At 44.8% G+C, this 17,061-nt stretch overlaps 1 protein-coding gene across 1 annotated transcript in view; it reads right to left on the bottom strand.

Moving 5' to 3' along the window:
• Positions 1 to 7,085: 7,085 nt before the first annotated feature.
• The window catches only part of LOC126298149 (uncharacterized), a 29,904-nt gene continuing 19,928 nt past the window's right edge, over positions 7,086 to 17,061 (bottom strand). Inside the window, exons 2-4 of the mRNA XM_049989462.1 lie at positions 13,065 to 13,130; positions 7,711 to 8,930; positions 7,086 to 7,655 (exon numbers count right to left, since the gene is read on the bottom strand). Of these exons, the coding sequence (XP_049845419.1) occupies positions 7,086 to 7,655; positions 7,711 to 8,930; positions 13,065 to 13,130 (1,856 nt within the window). The remainder of the gene's footprint in view (positions 7,656 to 7,710; positions 8,931 to 13,064; positions 13,131 to 17,061) is intronic.

A 17,061-nucleotide genomic window follows, 5' to 3' on the forward strand; every position in this document is an offset into this window, starting at 1 on the left:
GCTCTGTTAGCATCTTAAAACACTGTGGCTTTCTGCCCTCAGTGAACATCATAGTATATTTGGAATTTTGAATATTTAATTCGGCGGCCTTCAGACGCTCCGCATGCTGATCTAATATATGTATACGGTTTATCTTATTCGTAAATTTAACTGTGTGTCACGTCTTTTCCAAGTTGAACTTATTCTAAAGCATCTGTTTGGAGGCCTTCAGCCGCAAAGCAAATTTAATTCTTTCAAAAGTGTAATTGTGTACTAAATGATAATAAATTACAATTGTGAAATGAAATCGACCGCAACTCCCTTGGCCCTTTCACCAATCCTGATTACCAGTTAGCTCTGCGTGATTTAGCGGGCGTTCCTTCATCCTGCTTGTAGATGCCATTGTCATGCAAAAACAAACTGCATGTAGAGGTGGATATGGTCGCGAAGGACAGATGGATACAAATACTTGAGTTGATCCATTGTGCCTCCAGAATCATGAGCGTACCCAGGAAAGCCAGGAACACTTCCCGAGATCATTAGGCTCCCTCCTGGTTGCAGAGTGTTTCCTTCGAGACGTTTCATGCCATACATACCAACAGCCATCCGTCTGATGGAACATAAAACGTTGTTAGCCACTTGGGTCCTCTGGGTGGTCAGTTGCTTAACGATTGCACCTCTACTCGCCCATACTTCTCCACAGTCGTCATTCACCTCTGTCATCTATGGCCCATAAGGAACTGCCAGTTTTGGATAGCGCCATTTTTCATTGCACGATAGGCCTAAACCATAACAATAATGACTCGTGAACAGTTCACAAACTTAGCTGTTTCAGAAATGCTATCACCGCTGACCGAAAGCCAATGATCAAGCCCTTGTTGGACGTCATATAAATAATTTCTTTCCTGCATTACAATAATGACTCCACTGTTTTTCACATCTCCACAACACGCTTTATATACACTCCACTGCTAGTGCTGTCAGCTATCGTCTGTGAGTGATCATTGCATGCTGACATCAGACTTTGATCAATTAATGTGACTGTACCATGTAACTTTCGGAGCCTGTAAACTTCCAAGTCACCAAGAGACTTCATCACACACCCTTCCTACGACACTGTACGGGCACTATAAGTAAAACGTAATTCTTTTCTATCTTTCCTGATGATTCGTTTAAATGGAGAGCAGTGTATTTCCGATCGTCCTTACAATGTTCTACCAGGATATCTTCAACGATAACCACTGATGGATTCTGATTTCTGTTCCAAAACAATGTTTGCATGTGTGTAATGGGTTTCCCATAAATTCACATTACAGCACATCATGTCATCTGCAGTGCAGTTGTTTTCTCATTTGTGAGGTTAGGCGTTCTGATTTTACACGGATGTTAATTAGAAAACGAAAGTAATATACGTTAAAAGAACATGATAAAAATAAGGATCGTTAAAAACCCTATCATTCTGTTTTTGCACAGTGTGGCCACCATAGACGTAAACTAAACAATGAAACTAGTCTTCGTTCAATGACAATGTATCTAGTATCTTAAGAAAAAATAAATTATTGTTCATTTAACTCATCAGACTGAAGACGGCAAATCTACATTGGCGCCTTGTTCATGTATTACTAACATTAATAATTGTTCATCAGCATACCACAACGTTAGTCTTTTTAAAATACTTAGAGAATTTAAGAAATATAGTAATTACACAGGTCAACACGAAAGTTTTTTTTGTATTTAGGGTTTTAGAATTGATTTTAGTTATAGTTGGGGCGCTGAATCTAAATACGAAATCAGTTTTCCTCTGTTCCTCTAATTTTTTGGATCAATATCGTTTAACATACACTTCTACACGAAATATGCAACTGTAAGTCAGTTTTGTGCGATTCTATACCCCCGCCGGCGAAACATTGCACTTGACAGTTCGCTTTTTGTCTAGTTACGTTGGCTATACTGTAATAGCGATGTTGCAACAGCAGCCCCTATACACACAGCAGACGATACAGTTTTCCGTCCCGTCTCGTAAATGCAAGCGATTGAGCAATTACAATGTACATAAAAACTCGTTTTTAGTTGTACTACAATGACAGGAAGTAAACAACCGTATAATAATGCATGTAAAAGCATAACAATGCTCACCCTTTCGTTAACGGAGCAAAGAGATACAAAAAACAAGCATCTGACGACTGGTACTTTAAAACCAATAATGTACGTAGTTTACAAAATAAATAATAACCGAGATTGCAATAAATAACCAATATTAGAATTTTTTCACTCACCAATTTACAGCGATAATGGCGCAATTCCATCCAGCTCGCCATCGTCACTGTTGTCCGATTCATCGCTAAAACCGTCTTCATCGTCGTCATCGGCAAGACAAATCATTAATTGTTCATGGCCACCGATAATGCCTTCTATTGTCTGTGCTGCTCGTATAAGCTTCTCGACGTGCTCTACTTTTTTTCTCCATGAGGCTGCATCCACAGTCACAAGAGCTTCACGCAACAGCTTTTCCACCTCTGTTATTGTAAAGGACTTGTTGTTGTTCCTTACATACATTTTTACGTCACTCCATACTAACTCAATAGGGTTGAAATGGCAGTGATATGGTGGCAGCCTTATTACAGTATGACCCTGCTCCTTGGCAATTTCGTCTACTACGTATGTAGGTGTCGTAGGCTTATTTTCTTTAACAAGAGAATATAACAGAACCTTTGTCATACCCATATCCGCTGCAATATTTCGAGCCTGTAACCACTGCAGCATAATTTCTTTCCGATCATTTGTAGTTGGGGCTTTGTTCTGTATCACCGAATGATATGGAGCATTGTCCATTACAATTGTTGTAGGGACAGGAAATTGTTTTAAAAGGTTCCTGAAACACTCAACAAATCGTGCGTGATCCATATCTTCATGGTAATCATCAGTCTTTTTGATCTAAAAACTGAAAGTGCGTCAGGGACAAAACCACTGCAGGAGCCTGCATGGACCACAATTAATCTAGCTCCTCTTCCCGTCGGCTGATGGCCGCTACTGCTGGGTGTGTTATCCGTCCAACATTTACTGACAGCTTCCCCGGCATTAACCCACGTTTCGTCTAGCCAAATTATGGAATGAATGTCTCTGCCCACAATTTTGTGCAAGAAAATGCCACGAGCGGTAACAATATGTGCCCTCTCTAACAGTACTTTGCGTCCGTCTAGCGTTTTGTAATGGAAACCCATATTTTTTAGCACAATTTTTAGTGATGTTTTACCACCCCTGAAGAGTTCACTTTCTTTTAAAGAGATTAATAACTTAGCTACAGTCGGATACTCTTTTCTGCTGTAGTAAGCATAAACATGCCTACGAACTGCATCAGTCTGGAAAGAATCTAAATCTGTCATAGGACTATGCCGCTTTTTCTTCTTTCCCGCGGTTGATAAAAATGTATTATTTGATCCAGACAGCTCAGAATCATTACGGCTCACTTCAGTATCTTCCAAGTTTTGTAGTAATACTCCCTTACTACCGTTCTTGCACTAATACCAAGAGTTTTCGACGTAAGTTCCACCACTTTGTCGGCAGGAATTGATGGCTGTCCATGAATGCTTACGTAGTTTTTCTCCTGCTCGTAAAACTCACGAGTTCTGCGTAGCAATTCCAGTGCCTGGCTGTTTAGCGGCACCCCTCGACGCAAAGGATTGTCACTAGGTGAACGAAGTCTTTTCGGTGGCATTTTCCAAGTACGTAAACTCACAACGTAACAAAAGTCACAACGATATAGCACACAGTACAACGAAAACACGCGGTAAACAACACACAACTCACGTTGTATACACATTCACTAAACAAAGCCGGCAACGCGGGAACTTTGACGTCACAGCACGTGAGTAACAGCAGTGCTCACTGCGCTGTGATTGGCTGACGCCCCACGCTGAACGCCTAGCGCCTATCGTTCTTCACTTGTTACTCTGTTACGCTGCCAACTTCATACGCAAACGTCAAGTGCAATGTTTCAGCGGCCCAGGTATAAATGACATGTACGTGGATTGGTTCCTGTATGTTTGCCCTACTGTTAGTCTGCTTTGTTATTAGTTCCTTGAATATCCACCAGATGGAGTTGAATGTTAGTTTGTGAGATCTCGCCGCGCAGGGTAGAGTGAGGATGGCCTCACATGATAATTGTGCTAGGAAACATACTGTGTTGCAAATTTTTGTATTTGTGTTTTTGAACAGAAATAAAATACGTTAAAGCAGAAGTTGGGTGAATCATTCTGATGTGTTTTGCTGCACAGGTTGAGAAAAAGGTTGAAAGACAACAGAAGACTTATTATTGACTTTGCAAAGAGTTCGGCAACAAAAACAACAGTTTCAAATTTGGCGTACAGGTGGTTATCAAAGAACCCAGAAACGACTCTGATGACTTTTATTTGTGAGGACCAGTGTTGTCCCTCTGATAGTAATGAAGATGACAATGATTATGAGGGTACTGCATCAGCTGCTAAAAGATTCAACTGAGATGAATTAATGACCCCACCAAGGATCTCAAGCTGTCAGAAGGAGCTCCTGATTTACTAATAAGAAATCTCACACGTGACGTGTCATATACAACTGCTTAAAAGGTAATTAACTGATTGTGACTGGTTGGCACGTATCCAGTTCTGTATAACATAGAATTGTTGTCCAGAACGTTCTAGAATTTCCTTTGTCAAAGTAGTTATTATACTGATATCCAGTTTTACGAAGAAAGGGAATTTAATAAAGAAATTGATCTTTTTATGGTTACAAAAATCCAAGAACCAAACTAGTTACAAAATAAATTTCATATATTCATGAAAAAATTAAGAACATATTGCAATATTAAATTATTACGTCAAGCGAAAATGTTTCTGTTGAAGTTAGTTACGGTTTCTGAATAGACTGAAGACTATTGTCTGGTGAATAATAAATTACGAATTTCAGTAGTTCAAAATGATATTTGGAATTTTGGTGATAACATGTCATTCACAAGTTGTATAAACGGAATGAGATCTAATAAAAACCATTAAAGTTACCCATTCTTTTTAAATATAGACGCTAAGTGAAATCTGTAGGATGACCAATTCTCGTAATTTTAAGTTTTCATGTTTTAAGTCACAAAGAAAGGTAAATTTGGAAATGAATATTATTTCGTAAATACTTCAAAGTATTGCGTACTTACGTAAAAGTCATAAATCCGGTACTTTACGATCAAAATGGGAATAAAAGTTACCCAAATAGATGTGGTATCGTATCTTTCGGTTGAGCCATGATGTGGTCATAGCGTCTTGTTGACACAGAAACCCTTACATCTTGATTTGTTATACTCTCAAGAAAATAATCTCGTTTTTTGTCACGAAATTAGAGGTTACCTGAGAAAACGTGTCTGAATGTTTCCCAGATGATTTGCTTCTATCTGTAGGCAGCTCAAACGGACATTTGATATGTGTACTAATACTCAATGGTAACAAATACACGTGAATACCAGCTGCTCACTCAGTGAGTTATAAATGGCGAACTTACTCCTTGTTTATCAAACTTGCCACACCAAGTATCTGTGCTTCATGTGCCACTGGAACAACAAAGACTAAGCATACCACTGGTTAGAGGAGAAGGCCTCAGAGAGAAAACATGGACGCTGGGTGAAGGAATGCCATTAACGACATCTTAGTTGAACGAGAGAAAATGACATTTCCTCCACTGCACACCAAGCTAGGCCATTTCAAGGAGTTTGTAAGGGCTTTTGATAAGAACAAATCACGCCTTGCATATACAGGAAAAAATTTCTGAGTTGAGAACGGAAAAAGTGAAAGCAGGTGTTTTTGATGATCTACAAATAAGGCTGATTGAGAGGTCTCGACTTCATTTGTTGTAGTTGCGACAATTTCTGGGCAAGCGAAAAGTTGAAAGTATGTTGAACTGGTAAACGAAATGTTTAATATTTGAAATACCTTGGGCGTATCATGAGTTACGGTGCACCTTTTATCATTTGCACCTTTTTCCTTAAAATGTAAGAGACGCCAGTGAGGAACAAGATGAAAGTTTTTATCAGCGCATGAAAACTATGGACGGCCGGTAGCAACGAAGATCGGATATGCACATGATGCCTGATTAGTGCTGGAATTTAGAAATGGACTGTTCCAATTTATTTTAAAGTACGTCTTGGAAAAGAAGCTTCTGAAGTGTTCAGGGACTAGATGGATTCATTAATGACCTTTTCCTTTATTTTGCATAAAATAACATTTTGTTACTATTATTAGTAAAAATACTGTCATTTTATATTTGAACTGTGGACATAAAATAGAATAACATGTTTCACTAAAATCTTATATGTTAGAAATGTGAGCTCTTCGGGAAATATTATGCAGTGTTTGAATTGAGGACACGAAATTCTTAGAAAGTAGCTTGAAATACATCGGTACCTGAGTTATATAAATAACTAACTCTCTACATGCATCTAAAGGCTACCATTTTCAGCCAAGACTAGCAACTGAAATAAACTAAGAAAGTTGGGGCGTTATTAAACATGTCATTGGATTTTTAGCCAGCCTGTTGTCCTTGCTCTGTGGTCATGAAGGATAGAATTAAAGGTGCTTTGAATTACGATTATTACAAAGGGCACTATCTCACTTGAAAGGGCAGTGGGAAAGATATTGGGAATGACCTTGGTTTAGGAGCCATCACATCATTCGCATGAAATGAGGTAGAGAAACCCCAGAAAACGTTAATCTTCCTGAACGAGAGTCCATCGTTTCCATGGCTGCTCCACATTGCACATCAAATACAATGTGAACAACTGATGTGCTGCAGATATTGTATATTATTTGTTGTTGGATCTGCTGGAAAAACCAGTTTTGGGAGGTACTCGAACAGGAAGAGTTGGCCACATAAAAAAATCATCACCCCACGTGAACTTGTCAACAAATACAAGATTCTAATATTTGACAATGGAAGGACTCGTAACAAAATAAAAGGTTAAAAACTATGCATACGCAACCTCTGTATTCACCAAATACCATCACCAAAATCGAGGGAGGTGCTGAAGTGGGTTGACCAGGCTATCACCGTTTGAAGAAAGGCTCTTCATACTCATGTCAGGACATCTACATTTAGGTTTCCTGCTGTTTTCCAGGCTTGGCCTGGACTGGCTTGGCCTGGACTGGCTTGGCCTGGACTGGCTTGGCCTGGACTGGCTTGGCCTGGACTGGCTTGGCCTGGACTGGCTTGGCCTGGACTGGCTTGGCCTGGACTGGCTTGGCCTGGACTGGCTTGGCCTGGACTGGCTTGGCCTGGACTGGCTTGGCCTGGACTGGCTTGGCCTGGACTGGCTTGGCCTGGACTGGCTTGGCCTGGACTGGCTTGGCCTGGACTGGCTTGGCCTGGACTGGCTTGGCCTGGACTGGCTTGGCCTGGACTGGCTTGGCCTGGACTGGCTTGGCCTGGACTGGCTTGGCCTGGACTGGCTTGGCCTGGACTGGCTTGGCCTGGACTGGCTTGGCCTGGACTGGCTTGGCCTGGACTGGCTTGGCCTGGACTGGCTTGGCCTGGACTGGCTTGGCCTGGACTGGCTTGGCCTGGACTGGCTTGGCCTGGACTGGCTTGGCCTGGACTGGCTTGGCCTGGACTGGACTGGCTTGGCCTGGACTGGACTGGCTTGGCCTGGACTGGACTGGCTTGGCCTGGACTGGACTGGCTTGGCCTGGACTGGACTGGCTTGGCCTGGACTGGACTGGCCTGGCCTGGACTGGCTTGGCCTGGCCTGGACTGGCTTGGCCTGGCCTGGACTGGCTTGGCCTGGCCTGGACTGGCTTGGCCTGGCCTGGACTGGCTTGGCCTGGCCTGGACTGGCTTGGCCTGGCCTGGACTGGCTTGGCCTGGCCTGGACTGGCTTGGCCTGGCCTGGACTGGCTTGGCCTGGACTGGCTTGGCCTGGACTGGCTTGGCCTGGACTGGCTTGGCCTGGACTGGCTTGGCCTGGACTGGCTTGGCCTGGACTGGCTTGGCCTGGACTGGCTTGGCCTGGACTGGCTTGGCCTGGACTGGCTTGGCCTGGACTGGCTTGGCCTGGACTGGCTTGGCCTGGACTGGCTTGGCCTGGACTGGCTTGGCCTGGACTGGCTTGGCCTGGACTGGCTTGGCCTGGACTGGCTTGGCCTGGACTGGCTTGGCCTGGACTGGCTTGGCCTGGACTGGCTTGGCCTGGACTGGCTTGGCCTGGACTGGCTTGGCCTGGACTGGCTTGGCCTGGACTGGCTTGGCCTGGACTGGCTTGGCCTGGACTGGCTTGGCCTGGACTGGCTTGGCTTGGCCTGGACTGGCTTGGCTTGGCCTGGACTGGCTTGGCTTGGCCTGGACTGGCTTGGCTTGGCCTGGACTGGCTTGGCTTGGCCTGGACTGGCTTGGCTTGGCCTGGACTGGCTTGGCTTGGCCTGGACTGGCTTGGCTTGGCCTGGACTGGCTTGGCTTGGCCTGGACTGGCTTGGCTTGGCCTGGACTGGCTTGGCTTGGCCTGGACTGGCTTGGCTTGGCCTGGACTGGCTTGGCTTGGCCTGGACTGGCTTGGCTTGGCCTGGACTGGCTTGGCTTGGCCTGGACTGGCTTGGCTTGGCCTGGACTGGCTTGGCTTGGCCTGGACTGGCTTGGCTTGGCCTGGACTGGCTTGGCTTGGCCTGGACTGGCTTGGCTTGGCCTGGACTGGCTTGGCTTGGCCTGGACTGGCTTGGCTTGGCCTGGACTGGCTTGGCTTGGCCTGGACTGGCTTGGCTTGGCTTGGACTGGACTGGCTTGGCTTGGCCTGGACTGGACTGGCTTGGCTTGGCCTGGACTGGACTGGCTTGGCTTGGCCTGGACTGGACTGGCTTGGCTTGGCCTGGACTGGACTGGCTTGGCCTGGACTGGACTGGCTTGGCTTGGCTTGGCCTGGACTGGCTTGGCTTGGCCTGGACTGGCTTGGACTGGAGAATGATGAGAGAGAAACCTAAATGTGGGTGTTCTGACGGACACTCGAACTGCTGTCCTTCTGTGATTCCCGAGTCTTCCCACTTCGCCACCTCACTCGATTTGAGCTTTGCTCTAAGGAAAGGAGTATCCTGCTACACAGAAGTACGGAAGCGTACGCGTATGCGTGTGTGTGTGTGTGTGTGTGTGTGTGTGTGTGTGTGTGTGTGTGTGTGTGTGTGTGTGTGTGTCAACGCGGTGAATGCCGTATTCGCTATTGTTCCTGTTCACTTGATCAGTGTTGTAGTACACAGCCATCTCTGTAGAAGCATAATGCAATATGCAGGCCTTAGGACGAACCACATGCAGGAGGAACTTGGTAACTCGATTATTTTCCAACACTAGTCTTCACCTACATCTACATACGGTGTACGAAAATCGTTGTCATTCAAAACAGCTTCTAGTCGTCTCGAACTAAGTACAGGTCCTGCACGGCCTTCGAGGGAATCTTATACTTTTCTTCTTGCAAAATAATGGCAAATTCAGGTAACTATGATGCAAGTGGATAGCGATCACTCACGCTTCTTCACAAATTAGACCATAAAGAGTCAATAACATGGAGATCTGTGCCTGGTGGTGGCCAAGGGAGGAGCACCTATTCAATCTCTTGGTCGCAAACCAGTACTGGACGATATAAGCTGTGTGGAGAGGAGCCATTTCTTCTTGGAACATAGCATCAGTATTGGTGAACAAATGCAGTTCCATGAAATGGATCTGAGCAGTCAAAATTATCGCACAATCCTTGGCAGTAAAGTGACCTTGCATGCAACCGTGGGGTCCAAGGAATAGCACAGTATGGCTGCCCAATTCATCACTGAGTCCTCACCATGTTTCACTCTTAGGAGCAAGCTGTCTTTATTTTAGGCTTGCTAGGAACATGTGTATGCCAAACACAAACTCGCCCAGTGGTTGGAGACTGTGTGAAATAAGAATCATCAGATCAAATGATTTTCTTCCATTGCTCCACAGTCAAGCTTTTATGTCTTTGGCACCACGTTTTCCTGTTACGGCCATTAAATCGCTATGCTTGGTTTTGCAATTCCAGATCGCTCTTAAATTCCCTACTTATAAATCCTCCTCCGCGTTTTGTTGCTGACACGGTTTGCGAGTGCGACATTCAGTTCTGCAGTGACTGTTGCACCTGTAGTCCTCTTATTTTTCGTCACAGTCCTTTTGAATTATCATCTCTCACGATCACTCACAATACACATTGGTGCGCGTTGTGACTTAGGATATGTTTTCCCGCTTTCCTTCTACGCAGTATAAATCATTGATACGTTCCTTCTTGAATTACCAACCACTTCAACTACCTTGGTGACAGAAGAAAATACCAAAAACAACAAATTTGCCCACCTCTGACATTATAATCTTAAAGCTAACTGAACATTGTTCTGACCAAGACTGACACTTGCAACACATTGAGGGATTTGCACAGACCGCGTTCGTGGCCAAATACAACAGCAGAACGAGCAGCTTTGGGTAGCAACAGCATTTATGCATTCCATTCCTCATAGTGGTTCCACATTTTTGTCGAACCACGGTATATCTACATCCATACTCTGCAAAGCACTATGAAATGTATGGTAGAGGGTACTTCCTATAGTACTAATTACGGATTCTTCCCGATCCATTCATGTAAGGAGTGCAAGAAGAATCACTGTTTATACGCCTTTGCATGCACTGTTATTTAATTTGGTCCTCGCGATCCCCGTGGGGACGTTGTAGTATATTCCAAGATTCCTCATCTAAAACTAGTTACTGAAACTTTGTAAGTAGGTTTTCCCTGAACCATCTGCGTCTTTCTTCAGGTGACTGCCAGTTCAGTTCGCAAATGGCGGTAGTTTGGGGTCAGTAGAATGCACGCTATATGACCTCTGGCTCGGAGCTCTCCTTGATGTAACCGATTTGTAATAGTTCGCTGTGTCACTGTGGTGCCAAATGCTCCTAAATTTCTGATGCAAATGCAGTACGATCACCAGAGCCATATACCGAATACGATGGTCTTCTCTCTCGGTAGTGCCACGTGATCGTCCAGAGCCCGGCCTCCTTCCGACCGTGCATTCTCGTGACCACCGCTTCCTGAAGTACTGTGGCTACATTCCTGTCAAGTCTTTCTGCAGTACTGTAGAAGGAATACCCAGCTCCTCGTAGCTCTGTTACACGACATTGTTCAAACTGAGTGAGTTGATAATAGCGTCCTTGTCTTAAAGGCATTCTTGACTAACGTCAACTCACCACATCCGATCTCAAAAGATAACTAACGCTCACGGCCGTTACGGCGTGTATTTAAAGCAAACCTGATTTCCATCCTCAGTGTGGTGCTACTAGCGCCACTCTTAGACGACTGGCGCAAAATTAGAACAGGCATCATCTTTCTGAAGTAGAAAGATGCCTATCAACTTTCTTTTATGCCGCACATTTCCTTCGTGGTGTTGCGAATTTTTTTTTTCCTTCAGTGTATATACACGGAGCTTACGTGCAGATAAATTCTTCATAATAATCAGTAAATTTGCGGAAAAAGTTATAATACAGGGTGTTACAAGAAGGTATGGCCAAACTTTCAGGAATCACTCCTCACACACAAAGAAAAGATGTTATGTGGACATGTGTCTGGAAACGCTTAATTTCCATGTTAGAGCTCATTTTAGTTTCGTCAGTATGTACTGTACTTCCTCGATTCACCGCCAGTTTGCCCAATTGAAGGAAGGTATTGTTGACTTCGGTGCTTGTGTTGACATGCGACTCAGTCCTCTACAGTACTAGCATCAAGCAGATCAGTACGTAGCATCAACAGGTTAGTGTCCATCACGAACGTAGTTTTGCAGTCAGTGTAATGTTTACAAATGCGGAGTTGGCAGATGTCCATTTGATGCATGGATTAGCACGGAGCAATAGCCGTGGCTCGGTACGTTTGTATCGAGACAGATTTCCAGAACGAAGGTGTCCCAACAGGAAGACGTTCGAAGCAATTCATCGGCGTCTTAGAGAGCACGGAACATTCCGGCCTATGACTCCCGACTGAGGAAGACCTAGAACGGCGAGGACACCTGCAGTGGACGAGGCAATTCTTCGTGCAGTTGACGATAACCCTAATGTCACCTTCAGAGAAGTTGCTGCTGTAAAAGGTAACGTAGACCACGTGCTACGGGAGAACCAGTTGTTTCCGTACCATGTACATCGTGTGTAGGCACTATGAGCAGCTGATTGGTCTACACGGGTACGCTTCTGCGAATGGTTCATCCAACAACGTGTCAATCCTCGTTTCAGTGCAAATGTTCTCTTTATGGATGAGTCTTCATACCAACGTGATCAAATTTTAAATTTTCACAATCAACATGTGTGGGCTGACGAGAATCCGCACGCAATTGTGCAATCACGTCATCAACACAGATTTTCTGTGAACTTTTGCGTAGGCATTGTTGGTGATGTCTTGATTGGGCCCCATGTTCTTCCATCTACGCTCAATGGAGCACGTTATCATGATTTCATATGGGATACTCTGCCTGTGCTGCTAGAACATGTGCCTTGACAAGTGCGACACATGTGGTTCATGCACGATGGAGCTCCTGCACATTTGAGTCAGTGTTCGTACGCTTCTCAACAGCAGATTCGGTGACCGATGGATTGGTAGAGGCGGACCAATTCCATGGCCTCCACGCTCTCCTGACCTCAACCCTCTTGACTTTCATTTATGGGGGCATTTGAAAGGTCTTGTCTACGCAACCCCGGTACCAAATGTAGAGACTCTTCGTGCTCTTATTGTGGACGGCTGTGATACAATACGCCATTCTCCAGGGCTGCATCAGCGCATCAGGGATTCCATGCGACGGAGGGTGGATGCATGTATCCTCGCTAATGAACATTTTGAACATTTCCTGTAACAAAGCGTTTCAAGTCCCGTTGGTACGTTCTGTTGCTGTGTGTTTCAATTCCATGATTAATGTGATTTGAAGAGAAGTAATAACATGGAAAGTGTTTCCGGACACATGTCCACTTAACATATTTTCTTTCTTTGTGTGTGAGGAATGTTTGCTGAAAGTTTGGCCGTACCTCTGGTACCAAATACATCCACATTTTTTTACAAAAAATACATTGAGGTGGTGGTGGTGGTGGTGGTGGTGGTGGTGGTATCAAGACATCATCCTCACTTATATCATCTACTGGTACACCGATAATTGACTGTCAGTCATCTCACGATACATCAATAGCTACCCCATTGTTGAATAAATCAGTGGCAGCTACGGAGATAATGAAACCATAACTGATCAGAATTCATGTATAACTTCAAGATTATCAATTATAGCACAGATAAATGAATAAACAATAATCATTAACACCTCTGATATAAATAAACTCAATACTCAGACTGAACTGACTGCAGGCACACATCCTCTATAACAAAATCATTTAGGTCCCCGATCTACATCAATAGCAGGCAGTCGACACAGCCTACCACCAACGGCGGCTGCACCATCGGGGTAACAGAATGCTGCATTCCGAAATACAATGCAAGAACTGAATAAACCGCCTCTGGAAATCGTGGCTTGTATAGGGAGTTTGTGCTGTGGGTTTTCAGGTGCATTTTTTCGGCAGATGTCTGCAATTTAGTTTTTGCAATGTGTAACAACCATGACAAATAACGCTCATCACATTTTTCGCACGACGCAGAGTGTCGATGGAATGCATCAATTTGCTTTCCGTTACGAGCAAAATTATTCTTATAGCGGATTTTTAACTGCCTATTCGATTGACCTGTCACAAATTAGTGTATCAGTTTTATCAATCTAGTTTAACAGTGACAGTGAAACACAATGAATAACCAGTGCTCCAAGAGCGACAGCACGGCTGAGACCCGCATTGTCTGCTACTGCCACGCAGCAGCCGCTGTTCAATCGCTGCTGGGGTACTACTTGTTCTTCGTGTTTTACTGTCCATTTTAATACATATCGATAGAAGAAATATTGCACTAGACTAATCTGGGACAGCTTAATTGAATGAGCACGTAAAATTCCTCTTTAAAAAGCGTTTTGCCCGTAATGGGAAATAAACTGACGCTTTCTGTCGCCACTTGAACGTCGCATGGAAAACTTGATGAGCAGTCTTCTAGCCCCAGCTACACACGGCAGGAACGAAACTGTAAATATCTGCCGAAACACCAGAGAAAATTCCACTGGTGTATCTCACGAGAGAGACCTTGTGTACTATACTATACTGTCGATTGGAAATGCCAGAAGTGCAAAATAAACATTTTCTTGCATGTGAAAAGACACGAAGTGAGAAAAACACAAAATCCAATAAACTAAGATAATAATCGTGTCTGCGATGCAACAAAATCAAAGAAAATACAACGTTCAGTGTCAACATTGTGTAAAGACCGGGACATGATAAAAACTTCTTAGGTGGGAGTCCTTGAAAGAATTAGACACAGACTTGTACACTCATATTTTGTTACATATATGGAAAGGTCTGCGATCCGATAAATTCTGTTTCTTATCACCGAATACAAAGACTGTTCGTTAACATAAAATAACGGATATTATTTAATGTTCATATGTGTGTAAAGCACAATCCTCAGAGTTATTGCCATTTCCAGTGTATCAGATGTACGTTAATTGTTGGCCGCCGTTGATGCAACATTCTCTAAATTCACATAAAGCTGGGCACGGCGCTCACATGTTCGCAAAAAACTGGCTTCATTAATCAAGAGAAGTAAAATGTGCAAGCACATCTAGATAAAATTTTGAATTATTTCAGGTACACCAGGACGCAGCCAGCCGAGTATGTCAATACAACAACGTAGCACGATTTCATTTACGATTTTCAGCTATTTATAAATGTTTCCTAGTTTATCAGCAGCCGTACATACAGAAACTATATTTACCCTGAAAATAAGATAGCTCATGTTCTATTTAATCTGCTGTTGAAGAGAATAGTAGTTGTCACACTCTTATGAAGCTAGCCGCTTCTTTAAACAAACAGTAATTATCATGAGGCATTCGACTAAAATTACATGTACTGTTACGTTCAATGGATATATTCTAACAGTTTTGTATATATCCAACATCTATGAACGTCGTATGAACCCTAAAGAACTTCGTATTTTTGGTCAAGTTTAGCGAAATTGAAGTGCAACATTTTTTACCCTTTTATTCATCACATTTACCTCTTTTTATAAGTCAGGATATATTACAATACCAATACAGCTAAGGGCGAGAGGCAATCTTATGATCATTACCACTAAAACGCCAAAACCTTTGCATCCCCAGCAAGATGACCCAGAACAGAGCAGTTGTTTCACATATCATTAATAGCCATCTATCATTCTTATGGAGCAATGCAGCGCTCTTAGGCGATGATAAAATCAAAAACCTATACGTTCTTCTAACATTCCAACCTCCTTCACACTAACGTACACAACAAGAAGATGCTGAAATGTTCTCCAAACGCTGCTGACTAACGTCACAGTATATTCATATCGCACGGGGAAACGTTAGCACCACAAACGAGTCATCTACCATATTTTTGCAACAATAAAATCCTCTTAGACGAAGATAAACTGATAAAGCTATACGTTCCGCGCGTCAACACACTAGAAGCTGTTACCACTATAACCACAACCACGCTTTCAGAATAAAGCAAGGAGGACACCACTAGTGACTCAAGGCACCACAAACCAAATGCTCTTAATACACTCCTGGAAATGGAAAAAAGAACACATTGACACCGGTGTGTCAGACACACCATACTTGCTCCGGACACTGCGAGAGGGCTGTACAAGCAATGATCACACGCACAGCACAGCGGACACACCAGGAACCGCGGTGTTGGCCGTCGAATGGTGCTAGCTGCGCAGCATTTGTGCACCGCCGCCGTCAGTGTCAGCCAGTTTGCCGTGGCATACGGAGCTCCATCGCAGTCTTTAACACTGGTAGCATGCCGCGACAGCGTGGACGTGAACCGTATGTGCAGTTGACGGACTTTGAGCGAGGGCGTATAGTGGGCATGCGGGAGGCCGGGTGGACGTACTGCCGAATTGCTCAACACGTGGGGCGTGAGGTCTCCACAGTACATAGATGTTGTCGCCAGTGGTCGGCGGAAGGTGCACGTGCCCGTCGACCTGGGACCGGGCCGCAGCGACGCACGGATGCACGCCAAGACCGTAGGATCCTACGCAGTGCCGTAGGGGACCGCACCGCCACTTCCCAGCAAATTAGGGACACTGTTGCTCCTGGGGTATCGGCGAGGACCATTCGCAACCGTCTCCATGAAGCTGGGCTACGGTCCCGCACACCGTTAGGCCGTCTTCCGCTCACGCCCCAACATCGTGCAGCCCGCCTCCAGTAGTGTCGCGACAGGCGTGAATGGAGGGACGAATAGAGACGTGTCGTCTTCAGCGATGAGAGTCGCTTCTGCCTTGATGCCAATGATGGTCGTATGCGTGTTTGGCGCCGTGCAGGTGAGCGCCACAATTAGGACTGCATACGACCGAGGCACACAGGGCCAACACCCGGCATCATGGTGTGGGGAGCGATCTCCTACACTGGCCGTACACCTCTGGTGATCGTCGAGGGGACACTGAATAGTGCACGGTACATCCAAACCGTCATCGAACCCATCGTTCTACCATTCCTAGACCGGCAAGGGAACTTGCTGTTCCAACAGGACAATGCACGTCCGCATGTATCCCGTGCCACCCAACGTGCTCTAGAAGGTGTAAGTTAACTACCCTGGCCAGCAAGATCTCCGGATCTGTTCCCCATTGAGCATGTTTGGGACTGGATGAAGCGTCGTCTCACGCGGTCTGCACGTCCAGCACGAACGCTGGTCCAACTGAGGCGCCAGGTGGAAATGGCATGGCAAGCCGTTCCACAGGACTACATCCAGCATCTCTACGATCGTCTCCATTGGAGACTAGAAGCCTGCATTGCTGCGAAAGGTGGATATACACTGTACTAGTGCCGACATTGTGCATGCTCTGTTGCCTGTGTCTATGTGCCTGTGGTTCTGTCAGTGTGATCATGTGATGTATCTGACCCCAGGAATGTGTCAATAAAGTTTCCCCTTCCTGGGACAATGAATTCACGGTGT

Source organism: Schistocerca gregaria, chromosome X, assembly GCF_023897955.1.
Source record: "Schistocerca gregaria isolate iqSchGreg1 chromosome X, iqSchGreg1.2, whole genome shotgun sequence".
NCBI classification, from domain to species: domain Eukaryota; kingdom Metazoa; phylum Arthropoda; class Insecta; order Orthoptera; family Acrididae; genus Schistocerca; species Schistocerca gregaria.